We start from the raw sequence: 23815 nt of genomic DNA, 5'->3' as shown, positions 1-23815 counted from the left end.
CTTGTGGAACTTTCAAATTCTTTAACCTTGTTCCAATTTTCAGCATTTAAAGAGTCAAGGTAACATTTTAACCAGTCAATTCCACATACGGTAAATGTGCAGCCACTGTCTAATACGGCACAATTGAAGGACTCTTCAACCAAAACTCTCATTACAGGAGTAAAACATCTTGTTAATGAGACAATGCTTTCTTTCTGGTCACCATCTATTTCCTCTTCAGATTCTTCCGTGTCATGTGTAATTTCAAACACTCTATTAAATCTTTTCAAACAGTTGAAAGCATAATGAAATTTAGAGTCACACCAATTTATCATTCCCTGGGCATTTCTGGGGTTCATTTTCCTGTTACCATTCTCCATATCTTCCTCCTGCTATAGGTATCAAAAGCATTTCTGTCCTCGTAATTTCTGGGTCCCAATCTTCTGCCATACGCTCGTAGCCTGCTTGTGCCCACATGATCTCACCATCCTGTTAATAGTGTATCTTCCACATTCTGCTTCACCACTAACTGACCCACTTGTGTCATAAGAGCCATAGGGATAGAATGTTTCCCTAGAAATTTTTTTAAGGCTTCTGTCATTTGATCAAATAAGGTATTATCTGCAAACTTAACTCCTGTCAAAACCAGGAGCCTATCCATATTGGTCACTTTAGCACAGTCCAGTAACTTAAATGCCAACACGGACTGTGGAAATTTCAGGCGGTGTTTTGCAGCCTTTTATATAGCCTACTGAATTCCATCACATACTTTTCAATAGAAATATCCTCTGATTTCCAAACTCTATCAAATTCTGACCAGGGCTTCATACGCACTTAATAAGTCATCCTTTTGATAAATCTTATCCATGAAATTTAATAAATTATCCAGGCTTTCTTCCGAGTTCAAATGTTCCAACTCCAATTCAGAAAACACTTTGTGTCTGATTTCACTTCTATAAAGGTAAAGAAAGAGCCAATGCCATACCTTGTTTCCTTTTCTGTAAAGCAGTTACCATAGTCCACAAAATGTCTTCACTTCTCCATTGGTCATAAGGTTCAGTTGCTGAAAATAATGCTGGATAGTCATATTCTGACATTTTTATTCTGGGTTCAGCCATTTTGTTGTCTCCTACTCACTCCTTTGTTGATTTAGAATTTGAGGGAAGTCTTCCTTTTGTTTTTTTTCCCCAAAATGTTGTAACTTGCAACCCTTTACCTGGAACTAGCAACCATCCTCTGCTACCACTGTTTGAGTTTCTCAGTTGCTGTAGAGTAAAGGAGGCACGGGTTCTGCTTCTTCATTTAAAAAAAACCTTTATTTCTTTGATCCAATTTCACACACAACTCTTGACCAACACCACTAATATTTATCAGTGACTTCTATTGAATAATTTACATCAAATTAGGACTTAATTGGAAGATCTGTTAACCTATTCTTAACATTCCACTGTCAGGCCTTCCACTGACTGGCCTTCCACTGACTGGCCTTCCACTGTCTGGCCTTCCACTGATTGGTCATCCACTGTCTGTCCTTCCACTGACTGGCCTTCCACTGTCTGGCCTTCCACTGTCTGGCCTTCCACTGATTGGTCATCCACTGTCAGTCCTTGCACTGACTGGCCTTCCACTGTTTGGCCTTCCACTGTCTGGCCTTCCACTGATTGGTCACCCACTGTCTGTCCTTCCACTGACTGGCCTTCCACTGACTGGCCTTCCACTGACTGGCCTTCCACAGTCTGGCCTTCCACTGACTGGCCTTCCACTGACTGGTCTTCCACTGACTGGCCTTCCACAGTCTGGCCTTCCACTGTCACAGGTTCAGAGCCTCGGCAGCAGAAGCCCATGCACCCAAGAGCTGTCAGCTAATCAGCAGGCAGCAGTAGAGGGAGTGCTGGCAGGTGCCAGTATTGCTCCAGCAGAGGCCCAAGATTGCCAAGGGTCCCCAGGGCAAACGTGAGTGAGGGCAGATGGGGATCACGCCAGGGTTGTTGGAGAAGGGGATGGAAGGGAGAAGAGCCACGGTCAGGGGGTGCCTTTCAACAACCCTCTTCTCGATGCTGGGTCATAAGATCATAAGAAATAGAAACAGGAGTACGCCATTTTTCTCCATTGTGCCTGTTCCACCAATCAATGAGATCATGGCCATTTGGAATGTGGCCTTAACTCTACTTTCCTGCCTGACTCCCATAACCTTTGATTCCCTTGTAGATCAAAAATCTGTCTAACTCAGAGTTGAATTTATTCAAAACCTAGCCTCCTCTGCTCTCTAGGAAAGAGACTGCCAAAGACTAACAACTGTCTGAGAGAATAAGTTCCTCCTCATCTCTGTCTTAAATGGAAGACCCATTATTTTTGAATGTTGCCCCTGAATTCTAGATTCCATCGCAAGGGGAAAATCTCTCAGCATTATTCTGTCAAGCCTCCTCAGAATCTTATATATTTCAATAAGATCACCTGTAACCCTTCCAAACTCCAAGAGGTCTAACCTACTCAACCTTTCCTCTTAAGTCAACCCCTTCATTCTAAGAATCAGCCTAGTGAACCTTCTCTGAACTGCTTTCAATGCAAAGTCTGGCTGGGATTTTCTGGCCCCCTCGTCGTAAGACCTGTTGTGGGCAGGTATGGAAAATTTAGAAAGGCAGCCAAAAGTCCATTGACTTTTGGTGGCACTGGAAAATCCGGCCTAAAGCTCTCCTTAAATAAGAAAACCAAAACTACACAGTACTCCTCGTCTGGTCTCAACAATTCCCTGTACCTGTGTAACAAGATTTCCCCACTTTCATACTCTATCCTGCTTGAAACAAACTCCGACATTCTACTTCAAAAAACAGAAAATGCTGTAAAATCTCAGCAGGTTGGATCCATTGTTTGAAATGTTGGCTGGAATTTTACTCGCCTGCCACGGGAATCGGAGCAGGCAAGGGGTGGACAATGGAACGGTCCTTTGACTCAGGTGGGATTTCACGGTTTTGGGATGAGCAAAGTCGTAAAATCCCGCCCATAGTGCAGAATTTTATGACCATGCTCGGGCGAGGCTCGGCAAGGCTCGTAAAATCCCGTCAGAGGCCAACGGATAATTCCCTTCTGCGAGCCTCACCCACCCCGGTAAGATTCCGGCCATAGATTCTGTTCTCTGTCCACAGATGCTGTCAGACCTGTTGAGATTTTCCAGCATTTTCTCTTTTCTGTCTCAGATTCCAGCATCTGCAGCATTTTGCTCTTACCAGCATTCTATTTCCCTTCCTAATAACTTGCTGTACCTGCATATTGACTTTTTGTGATTTGTGTACAAGGACACCCAGTTCCCAGTGTATTGCAACATATTGCAGTCTCTCGACTTAAATAAGACTCAGCTTTTCTGCATTCCTGCCAAAGTGGACAACTTCACATTTTCCCATATTATTCTAATACTCCATCTGTCAATTTTTTGTCCACTCACCTGTCTAATTCCCTTTGCAGACTCTTTATATCCTCCTCACAACTTGCTTTCCTACCTATCTTTGTATCTTCAGCAAATTTGGCTACAATAGAGTCAGTCCCTTCTCCTAAGTCATTAATATAGATTGTATATAGTTCAGGCCCAGCAAAAGTTCCTGCAGCACCTCACTGATTATAGTTTCCCAATCTGAAAATGATCCATTTATCCTGACTCTCTGTTTCCTGTTAGTTAGCCAGTCCTCTATCCATGCTAACGTATCATTCCCCAAGACAATGAGTTCTTATTGTCTGCAAACCTTTATGTGGTATGCGAACAAAATGCTTTTGGAAATACAAATACATTACACCTACTGGAACCCCTTTATCCATTCTCCTTGTTACATTGTGAAAGGACTGAAATAAGTTTGGCAAACACAATTTTCGTTTCACAAAACCATTTTGAATCTACCTGATTGTATTATGATTTTCTAAATCTTCTATTACCTCCTCAATAACAGATTCTGGCATTTTCCCAGTGACAGATGCTAGACTAACTGGCTTAGAGTTTCCTGTCTTCTGCCTCCTTCCTTTCTTGAATGGTGGCATTACATTTGTGGTTTTCCAATTCACTGTGAGTTTTCCAGAACCTAAAGAATTTTGGAAGATTACAACCAATGCATCTACTTTATTTGCAGCGACTTCTATTAAAACCCTAGGATGTAGGCCATCAGGTCCAGGCCTTGTCAGCCTTTAGTCTCAATAGCTTTGCTAGTAGTTTTTCTCTAGTGATTGTGATTATCTTAAGTTCCTCCCTCCCTTTTGCTCGCACTACTACCATCACCGCACTCCCCCCCTGTTTTTCTACAATTCTTGGGTTGCTTCTATTGACACAAAATAGTTATTCAAAGTGTCTGCCATTTCCCTGTTTGATTCCCCACTCTAAGCTTCTGAGGGACGAACATTTACTTTAGCTCCACTTTTAGCTTTTATAAACTTAGAGAGTCATATTTTATTGTCCCCCGCTTGTGCATTTGAAGGTGGAGCAGCTCAAAAAATGGAGGACATGGCCTGCCTGTCACCTATCCAGCCACTCGCAACCCATTTCCCATTTTGTAGCAGGAGGTGGAGGCATCGGGTAGCCCGCCCGCCCACCCTTGGACTGATGGAGGCCCTTAAGTGACCAATTAATGGCCACTTACTTGCCTCATCCAGTACCCAAGGCAGGGAGAGTCCCAGGTCTGCGCAGGCTGAGGTCAGACCAGGGGGATATGCCTCCTTGTGGTGGGGTGGGAATGTGGAGTACTTCCCCTGTGGAAGCTGGCAGGAAAACATGCAAAACTTCTAGCCCCAACCTCATTAATTATGTGCCTGGGTGTTTTACACCATATTCAGTGGCAGGGCAGGCCTGGGTGGCAGGTAGTTTGCCATATTGTCCAGGTGCCATATTTAAAAGGCACCCAACATCACCTGCCCACTGTTGAAGCAAGAAGGTGGACCATCTAAGAAAGAAGATGGATCTATAAGAACACTCTGAGGCTGGAAGATGGAACCCCCTCCAGGACATTGAATCTTGAAGGCCCACTTGAAGATGCACCCGTGACCCACTGCTGTGGTGTTCCAGGGTCCAGGGTTGTGGGCCACCTCCATCCCGAACTCCACAGATAGCCACAGGCTTTGTTCAGGTGAGTTCCGAAGGTGTGTTTTCCTGCCAGTATCGTGGAGAATCTGGCATCGAAGGGGAGGTCTGGGCCTTCATCTGCATGCCATTAATGAGATGCAAATTAGGTTCATGCAAGCCAAAACCCGCCATGGTGGACACCAGCAGAAGATCTTGCTGTAAATTCATGTTAGCATGAAACTGATTTCTAGGCCTCCCACCGTATTCTCCCCCCACGCCTGCTATCGTACCAGCTGGCGGGGGCTTGGGAGAATACCACCCTACATTATGATCATGCAAACCAAGATCATTTATCACAACTATACTGATCTCACCCTTTATTAACAGAGTCACACCACCTTTCAGACAATGAGCTACCCCCGACCCCCAACTTCGAGGCCCCAAGAAAACCGAGCCTGACAGTGTTTGCTGGGCAGCTTTAGGAAGGCACAGAAAAGCCATGCAGCTTCCGCTTGATGCCTCGGCCACCAGTGAATTGTGAATCAGGGATGATGGGTCTCAATTTACATCCCACCTCTGGTAATCTGGGGCTTGATTTTACCATTGCGTCGTGCCCGTTTTTGGGCGTGAAAACTTGGTAAAGTCAGACGTGAGGCGATTAGTCCGATCCACGCCCACATCCGCCGCAGATGCCCACTTTACCAAGGCCCAAAAATGGCCGCGATCCGAACTGTGCCCGAAACAGGCGCAACAGCGATTTGAATGCATTTGCATGCATTTAAATTGAATTAATGGGCTGCCCGCCCAACTTTACCAGCATTTCCCCCTTGACCATCGCGTTTGCCCATCCAGATTTGGCACGAAACAGACATGCTCGGCAAAGGTCTGTTTCAGGTGCTCCAACTTCTGAAGAGGTAAGTTCAGAGCTTCCGGTGGCTCTCTAACTCAGATCGATGGTGGTGGTGGTGGTGGGGGGGGGGGGGGGGGGGGGGCACAGAGGCATAGAGGGAAGAGGGCCAGGTCATTCTCTGGTGAGGGGGGAGGGGAGGAGGGAGGCCATATCATTCTCTGGAGGGGGGGGGGGGAGGGAGGCAGGTCAGATGTATTTCTGGTGGGGGGAGGGGTAGAGGAGGAGAGAGGCCAGATCGTTCTCTGGTGGGGGGGCAGAGGCGGGGGGGGGGGGGGGGGACCGCTGCCACTCTGCAGGCGATTGGTTGGGGGGCAGGACAGGTCCGCAGCCACTCTGGGCGATTGGTGGGGGGAAAGTGGGCAGGGGGTCGCGATCAGTCTGGGTAGCGGGGGGGATGGATGGCTAAGGGGGACAGTTATGTTGTGGGGGTGGGGCGATGTCTGTGGGGGCCATCACTCCCGCTTTTTGCTCCCAGGCCATTTTATCCACTTTTTGCGGCCTGGGAGTAATGTGACAGGGGCACGTTTTTTCAATTTTTTTTCTCACTGCGCACGCGCAGTTCAAAACTCCGATTGGAGCTGCAGCATTTTGGGCCCGATAAGCCTTGCCCTCAGCGCAATTCAGACCCGCAATTTTTTTTCAGGCTAAGTGCATATGGGGGTGCCTGAGAGCAGTTTTCCAAGTCGGATTTGAATTGTGCCCAGTTTTAGCACTTAGAATCAAAATGGTAAAATCGGGCCCCTGGAATCCCATGACAGTCCCTTCCACTCTCTGTCTTTTAGAATCATAGAAAATGTACAGCACAGAAAGAGGCCACTTGGCCCATCATGTGTGTGGCAGCTGGAAAAGAAGTCATGTAGCCTAATCTCACCTTCCAGCATTTGATCCAAGGTCCTGCAGGTTACAGCATGAGCTGCATGTCCAGACACCTTTTAATAAATTGAGGGTTTTTGCCTATACTTCCCTTTCAGGTAGAAAATTCCAAACCCCTACAACCCTCTGGATGAAAACATTTTTCCTCAACTCCTCTCTAATCTTTCTACCAGTCACCTTCAGTCTATGCCCCCTAGTCACTGACCTCTCAGCTAAAGTAAATAGGTCCTTCCCACCCATTCTAAGCAGACCTCTCACAATTTTGTACATCTCAATCACATCTTCCCTTAGCCTCCTCTGTTCCAAGAAGGACAACCCCAGCCTATCCAATCTTTCCTCAGCTGCAGTTTTCCAGTCCTGGCAACATCCTCGTAAAACTCTTCTGTTACCTTTCTAGAGCAATTACATCCTTTCTGTAATGAGGTGACCAAAACTGCACACAGTATTCAAGTTGTGGCATAACTAATGTTTTATAGAGTTCCAGCATAACCTTCCTGCTCGTATATTTTATGCCTCGGCTAATAAATGAAAGGATTCCATATGCCTTCTTAGCCACTTTATTGACATGTCCTGATACCTTCAGGGATCTGTGAATATTCACTCCAAGCTCTCTCACTTCCTCTACACCTCTCTAGTGATTGTGATTATCTTAAGTTCCTCCCTCCCTTTTGCTCGCACTACTACCATCACCGCACTCCCCCCCTGTTTTTCTACAATTCTTGGGTTGCTTCTATTGACACAAAATAGTTATTCAAAGTGTCTGCCATTTCCCTGTTTGATTCCCCACTCTAAGCTTCTGAGGGACGAACATTTACTTTAGCTCCACTTTTAGCTTTTATAAACTTAGAGAGTCATATTTTATTGTCCCCCGCTTGTGCATTTGAAGGTGGAGCAGCTCAAAAAATGGAGGACATGGCCTGCCTGTCACCTATCCAGCCACTCGCAACCCATTTCCCATTTTGTAGCAGGAGGTGGAGGCATCGGGTAGCCTGCCCGCCCACCCTTGGACTGATGGAGGCCCTTAAGTGACCAATTAATGGCCACTTACTTGCCTCATCCAGTACCCAAGGCAGGGAGAGTCCCAGGTCTGCGCAGGCTGAGGTCAGACCAGGGGGATATGCCTCCTTGTACCCCAAATGTACCTTCAGTCTAGCCTCCATTTGCACCTCTTATATGGGGACCGGCTGTAGTCCCACCTGTGACCACCACTTGAACCTGGCGCTGCTTGAACTCGAGGGCTGCTGGCCAACCAATGGACCAGCAGCTGTCTAAGGCAGGACTTCCTCCCCAGACCAGGGAGACAACGAATGACCCTCTGAGCATTAAATTGCTACAGGGTAGTTACAATGTGGGGATGCCAGCGTTGGACTGGGGTGGGCACAGTAAGAAGTCTCACATCACCAGGTTAAAGTCCAACAGGTTTATTTGGTATCACGAGCTTTTGGAGCACTGCTCCTTCATCAGTGAGTGAATGAGCCTGATGAAGGAGCAGCACTCTGGAAGCTCGTGATACCAAATAAACCTGTTGGATTTTAACCTGATGTTGTGAGACTTCTGACTGTATAGAGTAGTTGGCATTGGCAGGGATGCGTTCTTCACTGATTCTTTGAGTGGCAGGCGAGAAAACTTTCATCCAAAAAATCCTGCCCACAGAGGCTTTTACTGTCTGTTTTTATATTTCTTGCTGGTTTTCTCTCATTCTCCGTCTTACCTTTTAATCTATTTTTCCAATCCACTTTATTAGCCAACATATGCTTGTAATTGCCTAAGTTTAAGACACTAGCTTCAGACCGAACTATCTCATGATTTCTATTATAGATCGTAAATAGTTAAGGCCCAGCCTCAGGGTGAGGAGACAGGCCTCGAAACAACAACAACCAGAACGGGGATCAAATTCCAGGCAGTTAAAGCTAATCTGATCTACATGCTAATCATCTAGCCAACTGAGCCCACCTCATTACCCATTGCCAGGATAAAATATGCTTTGTCCTCGTTGGTTTCAGAACATAATATTCTAAGAATATATTCTATGAATTCATTCTCCAGGTAACCTTTACCAGTTTGATTCTTCCAATCCATATAAAGATTAAGATCAATTATTGCCCACAATTATTGCTATACCTTAGTCCCCATTATTTCCTGATTTATATTCCATCCTGCAGTGTAGCTACAGTCAACAGGCTTAGAAACTATTCCCCCAGATAGTTATTTTCTTGGCTATTTCTTATCTCCAGCCAAACTGATTCTACAGGTAGAATTGACTAATTTGACACTAAGTGGTGGGGTGGGAATGTGGAGTACTTCCCCTGTGGAAGCTGGCAGGAAAACATGCAAAACTTCTAGCCCCAACCTCATTAATTATGTGCCTGGGTGTTTTACACCATATTCAGTGGCAGGGCAGGCCTGGGTGGCAGGTAGTTTGCCATATTGTCCAGGTGCCATATTTAAAAGGCACCCAACATCACCTGCCCACTGTTGAAGCAAGAAGGTGGACCATCTAAGAAAGAAGATGGATCTATAAGAACACTCTGAGGCTGGAAGATGGAACCCCCTCCAGGACATTGAATCTTGAAGGCCCACTTGAAGATGCACCCGTGACCCACTGCTGTGGTGTTCCAGGGTCCAGGGTTGTGGGCCACCTCCATCCCGAACTCCACAGATAGCCACAGGCTTTGTTCAGGTGAGTTCCGAAGGTGTGTTTTCCTGCCAGTATCGTGGAGAATCTGGCATCGAAGGGGAGGTCTGGGCCTTCATCTGCATGCCATTAATGAGATGCAAATTAGGTTCATGCAAGCCAAAACCCGCCATGGTGGACACCAGCAGAAGATCTTGCTGTAAATTCATGTTAGCATGAAACTGATTTCTAGGCCTCCCACCGTATTCTCCCCCCACGCCTGCTATCGTACCAGCTGGCGGGGGCTTGGGAGAATACCACCCTACATTATGATCATGCAAACCAAGATCATTTATCACAACTATACTGATCTCACCCTTTATTAACAGAGTCACACCACCTTTCAGACAATGAGCTACCCCCGACCCCCAACTTCGAGGCCCCAAGAAAACCGAGCCTGACAGTGTTTGCTGGGCAGCTTTAGGAAGGCACAGAAAAGCCATGCAGCTTCCGCTTGATGCCTCGGCCACCAGTGAATTGTGAATCAGGGATGATGGGTCTCAATTTACATCCCACCTCTGGTAATCTGGGGCTTGATTTTACCATTGCGTCGTGCCCGTTTTTGGGCGTGAAAACTTGGTAAAGTCAGACGTGAGGCGATTAGTCCGATCCACGCCCACATCCGCCGCAGATGCCCACTTTACCAAGGCCCAAAAATGGCCGCGATCCGAACTGTGCCCGAAACAGGCGCAACAGCGATTTGAATGCATTTGCATGCATTTAAATTGAATTAATGGGCTGCCCGCCCAACTTTACCAGCATTTCCCCCTTGACCATCGCGTTTGCCCATCCAGATTTGGCACGAAACAGACATGCTCGGCAAAGGTCTGTTTCAGGTGCTCCAACTTCTGAAGAGGTAAGTTCAGAGCTTCCGGTGGCTCTCTAACTCAGATCGATGGTGGTGGTGGTGGTGGGGGGGGGGGGGGGGGGGGGCACAGAGGCATAGAGGGAAGAGGGCCAGGTCATTCTCTGGTGAGGGGGGAGGGGAGGAGGGAGGCCATATCATTCTCTGGAGGGGGGGGGGGGAGGGAGGCAGGTCAGATGTATTTCTGGTGGGGGGAGGGGTAGAGGAGGAGAGAGGCCAGATCGTTCTCTGGTGGGGGGGCAGAGGCGGGGGGGGGGGGGGGGGACCGCTGCCACTCTGCAGGCGATTGGTTGGGGGGCAGGACAGGTCCGCAGCCACTCTGGGCGATTGGTGGGGGGAAAGTGGGCAGGGGGTCGCGATCAGTCTGGGTAGCGGGGGGGATGGATGGCTAAGGGGGACAGTTATGTTGTGGGGGTGGGGCGATGTCTGTGGGGGCCATCACTCCCGCTTTTTGCTCCCAGGCCATTTTATCCACTTTTTGCGGCCTGGGAGTAATGTGACAGGGGCACGTTTTTTCAATTTTTTTTCTCACTGCGCACGCGCAGTTCAAAACTCCGATTGGAGCTGCAGCATTTTGGGCCCGATAAGCCTTGCCCTCAGCGCAATTCAGACCCGCAATTTTTTTTCAGGCTAAGTGCATATGGGGGTGCCTGAGAGCAGTTTTCCAAGTCGGATTTGAATTGTGCCCAGTTTTAGCACTTAGAATCAAAATGGTAAAATCGGGCCCCTGGAATCCCATGACAGTCCCTTCCACTCTCTGTCTTTTAGAATCATAGAAAATGTACAGCACAGAAAGAGGCCACTTGGCCCATCATGTGTGTGGCAGCTGGAAAAGAAGTCATGTAGCCTAATCTCACCTTCCAGCATTTGATCCAAGGTCCTGCAGGTTACAGCATGAGCTGCATGTCCAGACACCTTTTAATAAATTGAGGGTTTTTGCCTATACTTCCCTTTCAGGTAGAAAATTCCAAACCCCTACAACCCTCTGGATGAAAACATTTTTCCTCAACTCCTCTCTAATCTTTCTACCAGTCACCTTCAGTCTATGCCCCCTAGTCACTGACCTCTCAGCTAAAGTAAATAGGTCCTTCCCACCCATTCTAAGCAGACCTCTCACAATTTTGTACATCTCAATCACATCTTCCCTTAGCCTCCTCTGTTCCAAGAAGGACAACCCCAGCCTATCCAATCTTTCCTCAGCTGCAGTTTTCCAGTCCTGGCAACATCCTCGTAAAACTCTTCTGTTACCTTTCTAGAGCAATTACATCCTTTCTGTAATGAGGTGACCAAAACTGCACACAGTATTCAAGTTGTGGCATAACTAATGTTTTATAGAGTTCCAGCATAACCTTCCTGCTCGTATATTTTATGCCTCGGCTAATAAATGAAAGGATTCCATATGCCTTCTTAGCCACTTTATTGACATGTCCTGATACCTTCAGGGATCTGTGAATATTCACTCCAAGCTCTCTCACTTCCTCTACACCTCTCAGTGTCCCCACTGAATCCTTTGCCTTGTCTGACCTCCCCAAATACGTCACCTCACACTTCTCGGGGTTGAACTCCATTTGCCACTTTTCTGCCCACTTGACCAGTCCATCGATATCTTCCTGTAGTCTACAGCAATCCTTCTCGCTATCTACCGCATGATCCTAGCTTTAATCTTCCACGGTGACAGTGGAACCTTTTAAACCATTTCCAGACTGGTCAAAGCCTATGTTCAGCCACCCAACATCAATGTGATTACCAAGACCATTCAGGCTGCAGCTGTGGTGCAGTGCAAACAATGATTCACATTGTCAAGGAGAGTCCAGTAAAGGTGTAGTTGGGATCAAAATAATTCCACCTAGCCTCTGACTAGGCTATAGCCTGGCTCCGTGACCATCCACATGTTAAAACAATAAACAGTGGGGCATAAACTTGTTGTCCTCTCTCAGGATGCCAACATTCATCCTCCCTGACTGGCAGGGTAGCATTCTTCCATAGCCTCTTGTTCCAAGTGTAGTCCCAGCAATGGCCACTGCTCCCGGTGGCACTATTGAGCTGCCAGCCTTCCAATTGGCCAACAGCTCCTGGAGATGGGTGGCTGTTCTTTAAAGGAAAACCAGCCATGATATCAACCAATTAGTTGCCTGACCCTGTAAAATGTGACAACAGACTCTGCAGATGACCAAGGTTGGGTTGACCTTGGCTTTTGGGTCCATTGTTTGGACACCTCAGTGAGAATAAAATGCTGGCCAATGGGTCAGTGAGCAAGTACTCAAACCATGGAGTACCAATTCCCATGATATCATAGCCTACCTTCCCCTTTAAAAAAAATGATTTACTACACTGTTACTTTAATATGCTTCACTTTTTTCCCTATGGATTTATTTTCATGCACATGATTTGGATTAGTGCCGGAGAATGGAAATCTTCCAATTTCATGCAGCCAACGTCAGTGTCAAACTATCACAGGTTAGATAAAACATAAAATACAATGCATAGCTACTTGTACTCAGTCCTAGCAACCAGCCTCAGCTTCAACCTTCCCGTATCAGTGTCTCTGACATTAGTGTCCGGATAGGCTCATTAGATACTGGAGTAATGCTTCCCAAACTCATTTCACATAAGAGTTCAACAGCCAGGAGTCAGAAGGTCCTTTCTTTCTCCCAGTCTGGGCTTTAATTTGAACCCATCTCCGAGAGATAAAGGGGCAGTGACTAACCCACTGCACCACCCAGTTATCCATTTTATACCAATATTATGTCATGTACTTAAAGAAGCACATCAAAGTTGTGGAGAAGGTACAGAAGGGAATTACTGAGAGGATGTGAGGGATTTGAGAGGATTTAGTATTGAGAATTCACTAGAGAAAAGAGGACTGTTTTCACTAGCAAAGGTAAAATTAAGAAAGAAATTTAAAGGGAAAATTATTTTTGACTGGTTAGTGAGCCAAAGACAAACATTGAGGTTCAACAGCATATGCCGGCGGGGGAGCAGAAATTAGTTCACATAGCACCATTTCTAGCACGGCGATGTGGACTTACCTCGATTGTTTGGTGACAGACAGTACCGTGCACTGCAGTAATGTTATTGAAGGATGCTGCGTGGGCCGTGCGAGAAGCATCCCACGGCATTACCTTATTAAATTCATTAGTAATATTATGCAAACAGATTTCTCCCCTACACTTGTTAGAACATGGAATGTCCTAGCAAAAACATTTTTGGAAGCAAAAAATATTTGAAAGATACAAAAAGGGAGATAGGATGCTGAAAGGATGTCTACCCTTGTGCGGACACAGTTTAAAAATAAGGGGGTCCCCCATTTAAGACAGAGATGATAAGAATTTTTGTCTCTCAGAGGATCATGAGTCATTGGAACACACTTCCCCTGAAAGCAGTGGAAACAACATCATTGAATATTTTAAAGGCTGAGTTTGATAGATTCTTGTCTAACAAGGGAGTCAAAGGTTATCGGGGGTAGGCAGAATGTGGAGTCGAAGCCACAATCAGATCTTATTGAATGGCAGAGTAGGCTTGAGGGGCTGAATGGCCTACTCCTGCTCCTAATTTGTTTGTTTGTATACAGGGTGTGGGAGAGCAATAGGATTAAATGGACAACACAAGAGTGCAAGCAAACACGCAATGGGCCAAATAGTCTTTCTCTGCACTGCATAATTCTGCGACTTTACTCGTCTATTGAAGTATGTGATGACTATAATTGTTCCTGTGGACAACAAGTTCCTTTTTAAAATTGATAGACATCATAAAGCGCATTTAGTGTATTTGCAAATTTAAAAGCCTATTACTGTCTGCAACCTCTCCATATTCAACAAAACTTTCTCCTTTTCTTATTGTTCCATTGAATCTTATATCTTCCCAATCAATCTGATGTTGCCTCTTAAAAATCTTAAAAAAACACTTGGATTAGGCATGAGATTTTACAGCTCTTTGATGTTCCTTCAGAGAAGTAACAAGACTCCACCCTATTAGCCTGAGGTACATCTAGTTCCATGAACTGCACTGGGAGAAGAGGCCTTTCCAGTTCTGATCTGTTGGTCTATTTACAGTAAATTCCAAAAAGTGTTTCCTGGATTAGTTGCCATGAGAATGAACCTCTCTGTAACAATTCCACAGAGAGTCTCTATCACTCCATCTGTGTGATGTTATTCTGTGACCTTTCCCTTGCATCACCTTGATGACATTTTTTTTTGGAAGCTGCGTTTATTGTGTGTGAGCAGCTGTTCGCTATTTCCGCTGTGCAGTAAAGCCTATGGAGAGAAAATCAGTCATTTTGGTTTAAAAATGTACTTCTCAAGTAGCTTGCTATGGAAAATATATCTATAATTAAATAGGTTTGTAATCCATCAAAAAACACAAAATGCCGCAAGTATACAGCAGGTTTCCTCAGAATTTTGAGTAGGTCAACATTTTAGTTGTCAACCGTCAACTGTACCCTCTTTAGATCAGAGATTTCACTCCAAAGTGCTACTGCTTTTATAAGTTCTGAAGTAAAGATGGACTTAGATTCAAAAGCAAGAGGAATCAATCCACCTACTCACCCAACACTGTACATGGGCAGTGCATCCAAAGTGTACTGCATCTGCCTGAATGCACAGCATTCTTTTTTCTGCACTGTTTTGTTAGTCCAGAATGAACCCTAGGAGTGCCAGTTGAAGGGGCAGTGAGTTCAGGTATGAATACAGATCACTCTATTAGCAACCAAAGATCCTGATTTCACCTGAAACATAGAAACATAGAAAATAGGTGCAGGAGTAGGCCATTCAGCCCTTCGAGCCTGCACCACCATTCAGTATGATCATGGTCAATCATGCACTTTCAGTATCCCACTCCCGCTTTCTCTCCATACCCTTTGATCCCTTTAGCCGCAAGGGCCACGTCCAGCTCCCTCTTAAACATATCTAACAAACTGGCTCCAACAGCTTTCTGTGGTGGAAAATTCCACAGGTTCGCAAGTTCCTGAGTGAAAAGTTCTTCCTCATCTCAGTCCTGAATGACTTACCCCTTATTTTTAAACTGTAACCCCTAGTTCTGCACTTCCCCAACATCGGGAACATTCTTCCCACATCTAGCCTGTCCATTCCCACCAGGATTCTATATGTTTCTATGAGATCCTCTCTCATTGTTCTAAATTCCAGTGAGTACAAGCCCAGTCGATCCAGTCTCTCTTCATATGTCAGTCCTGCCATTCCAGGAATCAGTCTGGTGAACCAGTCTGAGAGCTGCCTTAGCCATCTTCAGCCTACCAGAACACAACCCCCTCCCCCACCACTTCCAAAACACCCCTGGTGCCGTACCCTGGAAAATGCTCACCAGCCAGGTTTGCAGGGCAGATCGCAGCACCACGTTTTCTTGGTGTTGTCAATTGACATTGAACCAAGAAAACAAAACTATTTAACATTCTCTCCTGCCTCATTTAAATGACTCTATTAAGCCTAACCCTATTATACCTAACCCTGACCGATCTCTGCGCCTTTGGCAAAACCCCAGAAATCCCAGGGCTTTGTAAGCAGAGAAAGGGAACGGCCCAATGAAGCTGGTCTCCATCCTCTTTCCTGTTTTTCAGACCCATGGAAATGGTTGATCCACAGCAGGTAGATGAGCCTTTTGAAAATATCAGTATACGTTTCTTGTATACAATTGAAGTTTTGAAAATACGAAAGACAAAGATATTCCATGAAAATTGATTACCATGGGGGCACAGTGGCACAGTAGTTAGCACTGATGCCTCACAGCACCAGGCACCCAGGTTCAATTCCAGCCTTGGGTGACTGGATTTTGCACATTCTCCCTGTGTCTGCATGGGTTTCCTCCGCGTGCTCTGGTTTCCTCCCACAGTCCAAAGATGTGTGGGTTAGGTTGATAGGCCATGATAAGTTGCCCCTTAGTGTCAGGAGAATTAGGAGGGTAAATATGTGGGGTTGCAGGGATGGGACCTGGGTGGTATTGTTGTTGGTGCAGACTCGATGGGCCAAAAATAGCCTCCTTCTGCACTGTAGACTCTATGATTCTATGGTGAAGGGTTCATAAACCAGACACTCATCTGTAAATTCACCATCATTCATAATGTGTCATCACAAAATTCGGTATATTTCAGAGGGTAGAGGAAGCAGGACATTTAGTTTTTAAGGTTTTTTCCTATCGTGAAAGGAAGAGTAAAAAGACAACCACTTGTGGTTTTTAAAGCAAGAGCAGTACCTGCACTGCTATTCACATGCAGCTGAGATCTTCTTTCTCTAATACATTTAAAAATGAACAAATTGCGTATTGTGTAACGTTTACAGCACAGGAAAAGGCCATTTGATTTAACCAATCTGTGTCAGTGTTTATACTCCACATTTGCCACCTCCACCCTTCAACTAACCCCATCAACATATTTTTTGATTGCTTTCCCCCTCATGTGTTTATTTAGCTCCTCCTGAAAGGCATCGATGCCAATCCCCAGAACTATTCTTTATGGTAACATGTTTCACATTCTAACCATTTTTTGGCGAGAGAAGTTTCTCCTGAATTCCCTTTTGAATTTATGAGTAACTATCTCATATTTATGACTCCTGCTTTTGGTTTCCATAACATCAGAAGTAAGAAGGGAATTCAGTTGGAACTATTTTTACATTAAGCTTAATAAAACTATGCCAATTGTTACCACAGAAACGACTGAAGCTGACAGGATGTGTTGGCTTAAAAGGCAATAAGATTTATTTCTGACTAGAGAAGGGATTGATGTATAATATTGACAAAGTAAAATGTGGTTGAGAAATATTTAAGAGACCTGTTGGGACTTAGCCATTTGTTAAAAAAAATGAGATTGTGAAGAACTGGTGTTTTAAATACCCTTTCCCTGGTATTGCATGACATTGGTTTATTAGTCTGCCTCCTGTGTGAGATTCTGCTCTTGTATAAGACAGGTTCTATATTGACACCAGCAGGAAATGCTTTTATTTGACATAAAATTTTCTTAAATTTCCTTTTGTAGAAGAAATTGCCGCAGGTGTAAAGTAACTTCTCTGACTTCAGCTAACATAAAATACATCTAACAACACAAGATTGACTAATATTCTGTCTTGTTATTTTGAGCACAAATCTTTTATCCTGTGATCTAAGGCAATTAGATGCACCTTTTTAAATTGTCAGAAACCGTGGCCAATTCCCAACATTTGCTGATCTTTTTATCTGCTTTTACAATGATACATTATAAAAATGAGACATTTATTAAATATTTGTATAGAAACAACATTCAAACATTACCACAAAGGAGCTCTTTAGAAAGAGCAACCTTTAAAAAAAAAGTATTGGCCGTTTACAGCTAACAATAGAATGGTCTAAGAACCTTAGATTAAATTGTATTTTCCAGCAATAAAGGATGTTGGAATGCTGCTGAAAGGTAGCAGTGCTCCGGATCTCAGAAGCATCATTCTATATTTAAGCATTGGGACTGTTTTGCTGAGTCTGATGTGCCATTTACAGCTCCTTCCATGTGATTTTGAATTACTGAAAGGTGAGATTTAGCCTGTCATCAATTTCTCCTAGGACTCTCGAGCATCCGACAGGCCTGCTCCTTTGATGGCATGCTCCTGAAAATCTCTTTTTGTTCTTTATCTATTTGAACTGACAGTGATCAGGGCCATAACAGGACAGGCATCTCTTGAGAAATCACCTTCCTCCCTGCCTATTGACAGATCCCTCTGTTCTGCATCAAGCAGACCTTGTCCCATCACTTGCATCAAGGCTGGGGAGTAGCCACCAATTAGACCCTGGGAGCCTTGTAAAATCTGCAACCACTTTTAAGTGTCTGTTCAGATTAGTTGAGATGAGGTAATGCCCATCATCCTTTTACACGCAGCTCCCTGTCTCAATTTTATCATTGCCTCCACAGGTGCGAGAAGTGCGATCGGAGCTTCACACAAGCCACGCAGCTGAGTCGACACCAGCGGATGCCCAATGAGTGCAAACCAATAACAGAGAGCACAGAATCAATTGAAGTGGATTAACTGATTGACTGGCTGGAATTAAACTGCAAGGAAAGTCATGATTAAATGTCATGGACACTTAAGCAAAACCAAAGATTTCCTCTGAGCAACTTTCAATCAGTCCCAGAAAACCAAAAGCAGTAATAAAATAAGTAAGATGTTTAAAGATATTGATCTTGGCATAGGAGAGAGAAAAAGAGACCAGAAAAAAAAGATTATTTATTTATGATTAGAGATACGACTCATTTCAGTGGACAAAACTCAAAAGAATAGGAGACTTGCATAGATTCTTATGCCCAGAATATAATACATTTCTAAGAACCTTTTAATTGTTATTTAATACCAAAGCTAGAAAAATATTAATTAGTGGGTTCAGTAATCCACAGTTGTGACTGAGAATGCACATTGTTTAATTGCACCTTTTTAAGCATGACTTGAGGGACACAGATCCTTCCTCCTTTTTTTCCAGTGGTAATGTCTACATGGTAACATGAAAAGCAAAACTCTGCATTTTGAATTAAAGAGTCCCAGATTCATTGTAAAATACAAACAAAGGTATGTTCAGTATCTTTTCCTTGTCCAATTAGGGCTCTCTGCACTGTTCAGCACTACAGACCTTTCGAATAGAAGACCAATTTTCCTATTTTACTTATCAGACAAAGTGTAAAACGGCATCAAAGCAACATTAGCTGAAAATGTATTGCTGCAGGACAGCTGCCAGTGTGTCTGCCAACAGAACCACTATATCAGAGGCACATAAGTAAGTTGGAACAAACATTTGGCCATAAATCCTCTGGCAGAATAATAATTCAGCCTATGTTTGGCCTAAGGGTGAAATGCTTCTTTTGATTACATTATCCTGCATGATTAATTCTTCTAAACACGTCTATTACTTTTGAGTGCTAAAATTAATGTAAAACAAATGAAAATGTGTTTAACACTTGTTAAACTAGCAACTTGGTACTGGTACACCCGAGATGCAGAGTTAAGACACCAACGTTTTTGTGGCATAATAGGTTCCTCTCACACTCTCCAAGCAAGAGGGCCTGTCTACACATTAATGCCGTGTGAGCTCCATTACAACAGCTGAAATCAACTGAAAAAGAATGAAGTTTGGTCAATGCTGTGACCGGTATGCGTCTGCTCCCAGTACTGAGGTTGGTACTTGTCTGGCTGGAACAAATGAGTCAGGCACACTGGTCATTCTGGTATATCTGTAACTCGAAGAATGCATAATACACTTGGTGTGAGAGAAGCTTCAGGATTCTGTCATTTCATTTAAAATGGCATTGATGTTCTTGTCCTTCTCCTGCAGCACAACAGCACTTTCAGAAAGAATTGTCTAGCTTATTGAATAACATTATAAAAATTTAAGGTGAAACCACAGAACCAATATTGTTTATCCATTAATATTGCCATTTCCTTCACACACAAATGTTCATTAATTATATTACTACAATAAGCCATAGAAAAAACACATTAAAGTCTTATATATTTGCAGATATAAAACACCCTATACATGCTATTATATACTGGATGGTAAGGGGCAATCTTGTGCCCAAGCTTGCTATCCGTATGAATGCTGGCAGGGGCTCAAGATCTGGAAGTCACAGTTCTCGCCGGCAAGTGGGCAATTTTGGATCTTCTCTGCCCCCTCCGCCCGCAATGTCATCAGGTTCACACCCATTACAGGTGTGAATCTGCTTTACATGAATTTAAATGAATTTAAACGTTATTGACCCCTCTCCCCCCGCTGTGTATTGACACTGCACCGATGTGACGTGACGTCGGCATGGATTACAACAGATTCACACAGATGTGAACTTGTCATGGAGGAACTCCTTGGGCGCAAAAGTAAGTAAAGCCCCTGGGGGAGAGGAACATGATTAGATAGTGGCCTGGCAGTGTCAACCTGTGCAAAGGATGGGCCTCCCAGTGGGGAGCTTTGTGGGAAGGTGGGGAATTCATTTCAATATGGAGGTGCCTGGGAGCAGATGGAGGAGCTGAGGATGCTGGCAATGGCCATTGGTGGGGGGCGGGGGGGTGGAAGGGTTGGGGGAGGGGAGAGATGGGCTTGATGATTGGGGGAGTGGGGAAAAGGGGCTGATGATCTGGGAGTGAAAGAGCCGATGATCGGGGTCGGGGGTAGAGAAGTAGAGAAGTGCCCAATCCCATCAGGGGTAGGGAGCGGAGCCCGTGAGACCTCCATAGTAGGCTGGGGAGGGGGGCGGGGTGACTCAGGTTATGATCGGAGTGCCTCCTCCCCACAAATGATGGTGTGAAACACACCCCCTGATTTGGAGAGAAAATCGGTGTGTTTCTCTCCAGAGAAAGCTGGTGTGTTTCTCTCCAGCTTTCTCGCCGGAAGCAACACTCTGCTTTTTTTGGTAAGATTTACCCTACATTTCTATTTACTTTCGATGCCAACAAAGGACTGATATGTAACTCATCAGCCAGAAAATGAAAAATAGTTAATGTCAGGAAACTCCCCAAAATGGTTAGTTATATTCTGAATACTTTAGATTGAGTTGACTAAAAATGCCTTAAAGGTACTAGCACCCTGAACCACCACTGCACTGGCCAAAGGATTGATTTTCCAGAGACATCTTTGTTCTGCAGTACGGTATTACCAAGAACACTTAGCACTGGAGTAAAGGCAAGGGGGGTTTTTAAATCACATGGCAATGTCGCTGTGTTTTAACCCTTTGATGGCTGCCATGATATTCCTACACTATTGTTTTTTTTTAGTTTACTTCAAATGAACCAAGAAATATTTTTGACAGTACAATTTAATGTTACTCAATTTGAAACATTTTGACAGAAGATTTCACGATAGGAGTAGCTACAAGAACAGGATAGAAGCAGTTTGAACACTCAGCATAAGAACAAAATGAGGTAAATTTTCCAGGCCCGTTCGCAGTGGGAATCGTTGCGAGCTGGACGGATAATTTGATGGACAATTGAAAGGTCTGTTGACTCGGGCTGGAATTTCCAGTCTTGGAGCGGGTGGGAATGGAAAGTCCCGGCCAATATGTTTTATAGATAGCCTATAGTGAGAAACAAGCATTGTATTGCGAAAGCAAAAAGCTTTTGAGTTTTTTTTAACTACTAACTGTCCTACCATGCCACATCCTTAATGGCATTATAGCCACTGCAAAAATAATCAAGGTTAAACCTTTATACTACTGTTTTCTCCAAATATTTCTCTTCTACATTTTTCTGTTGACCGGAATTATGAACTATTTTGTATAATGCTATTATTTTAAATTGTGCTTTTCGTGTTAAGAAGTTGATTTGTGCCAGGAATGAATAACTACTGACTAGCTCATCACAATCCGAGATGCAACTCAGCCACCCGTTAACAATTGATCAATCCCATACCGCTGCTGAATATAAGTACATGGCACAGTCACAATGTACCACCAACAGTACCACATATTGAATGATTCAAAAGTTAGCAATGGAGCTAGTTTGGCATGATGGTTGTCATATGTAAGGTTGTTATAAATAAAAATGTGCAAAAATAAAATTACTAATGTGTGAAAAATACCATGTTTAGCTAACCATAAGCCCTCCATAAAATAAATACTGCACTCAATGAGCAGTTAGTTTTGCTCATATGTAACTTTTGACCAAAATCCCTACCCTCACACCTCCACCTCCCCCCTCCCCCAAGTACCCGACAACATTAGGTCCCTGACGTTAATTGTTAATTGTGATCATGACAATGGCCAATGACCAATCTAAAAATAATTAAAAACAGTGGTATAAGCTTCATATTTAGATAAATGGTACAAAAGATATATCTTGTCACTGATAGCTACATTAAAGGGGCAACAAGTAAAATTATGGACTAAATTTTGCTTAATCGTTTTAAATTACTTTTCATTCACCTATTGCATTCCCTGAGTAATTTTTATTACTACAAACTATTATCTGAACATTTTCTGTTGAAATATAAGGAGGGCACTTTTTTATACTGTTAAGAAACTATGGCCAGAATGAATTCCAGCTCATTGCTTTTAATGCAGATCCGTAAGGAAATAATGCCACAGAAAAAAAATCAACACACTGAATTTAAAAATAAAGTGTCGCTTGTTTTAATATGACTTGTACAATGTACATATGTTTTAATATGCCTTTCGATAGAAAGAATAGATGAATAAGAAGAAAGCTAAATTTAATATATACTTGTGGACTAAAGATTACCATTTCAAAGACAAACTCTTTAAAAACAATTTTTGATGCAACCTCTGTCCAAATAAAACAAAAGCATTGAGTGACTTCAAGATGGCCACCCCAATTTTGGACGCATTGTGTGGACTTGGTGACATTAAGAGCTTTATAAGCAAACCGAAAGGAGACTTTTCTATCATTGGTATAACTAATGGCTTTAACTCTTCACTACTGGCAGCCCTGTGGCTTTGATTGAGATGGTAAACTAAGAGGAGGAGCCGCAGAGTAGGAACGGCCCTGAGAATGATAACTCTCTGGAGGTCACTGAGAGTGACTGTGATTTATTATCAATAAACACTTCCTTTACAAATAGTCTCTCTTTCTTCTTGTCTTTCTACTTTATTATGCACAATAATAACTACAGAAGCAAAAGTGTATTCATCCCAAAAGTGCTAATAATCATTTCTAATTAACACAGAACCTCAAATTTTAATATTGTTGCAGCACCAAATGATCTTTTTACACAGTAGTTGTACTTTAATGATATTTTAATTATTATATTGAAGTTTCTCAATGTAAATGGTTCAAAGACTTCGACACAAATGATATTCATTTACATTATGCATTTGAATATGATTGTAGTTTATTAACAAGCATTTTTTTAAAATGTCAAAAATAGCTATAGTTAATAATTTACATAGCTATAATAGAAAATATTATCAACACGTATTCCTCTTTTATATTTTTCTTTGTCGATGACTATAAACATGGTATTCAATCAAAAACATATTTTGAAATTATTTATGAAATCAAATACTTTAGGTGAAAAGTGTTTTATGATTGACATCAGTCCACTGAAATGCCAATATGCTTATTCATGTTGTTGCTTTTATAAGCTGTACATTCATTTTGTTTTACAAGATTAGTTTTAACATTCTGTATAGAACTGTGTAAACATTTTCTGATTGCCAAAAGAGCCATTAACTGGAAATCTCTAGATTTATTGACTAATCATGAAACAGTATTTTGAATTAAATAGGACAATGTTCCTGGCTAAAATGACTGTCAAAAATACAGTTATTTATTCCACACCACATAGACACATGGAATGTATTTAGGGTTTTCCATTCACAATAACACACTGACAGTGAACATTTTTGCGCTAACGACACACTGTCTGTGTGGAGTTTGCACATTCTCCTCGTGTCTGCGTGGGTTTCCTCCGGGTGCTCCGGTTTCCTCCCACAGTCCAAAGATGTGCGGGTTAGGTTGATTGGCCAGGTTAAAAAAAATTGCCCCTTAGAGTCCTAAGATGCGTAGGGATTAGCGG

General features: G+C 43.5%; 1 protein-coding gene across 1 annotated transcript in view; it reads left to right on the top strand.

Moving 5' to 3' along the window:
- prdm6 (PR domain containing 6) overlaps positions 1-18345 on the top strand; it is a 254465-nt gene extending 236120 nt beyond the window's left edge. Inside the window, exon 7 of the mRNA XM_078215409.1 lies at positions 18216-18345. Within this exon, the coding sequence (XP_078071535.1) occupies positions 18216-18330 (115 nt within the window). The 3' untranslated portion in view covers positions 18331-18345. The remainder of the gene's footprint in view (positions 1-18215) is intronic.
- The last annotated feature ends 5470 nt before the right edge of the window (positions 18346-23815 follow it).

This window comes from Mustelus asterias, chromosome 6 (assembly GCF_964213995.1).
Source record: "Mustelus asterias chromosome 6, sMusAst1.hap1.1, whole genome shotgun sequence".
NCBI lineage: Eukaryota > Metazoa > Chordata > Chondrichthyes > Carcharhiniformes > Triakidae > Mustelus > Mustelus asterias.
The sequence above is the reverse complement of the archived record's forward strand: the minus strand, read 5'-3'. Positions and strand labels throughout refer to the sequence as shown.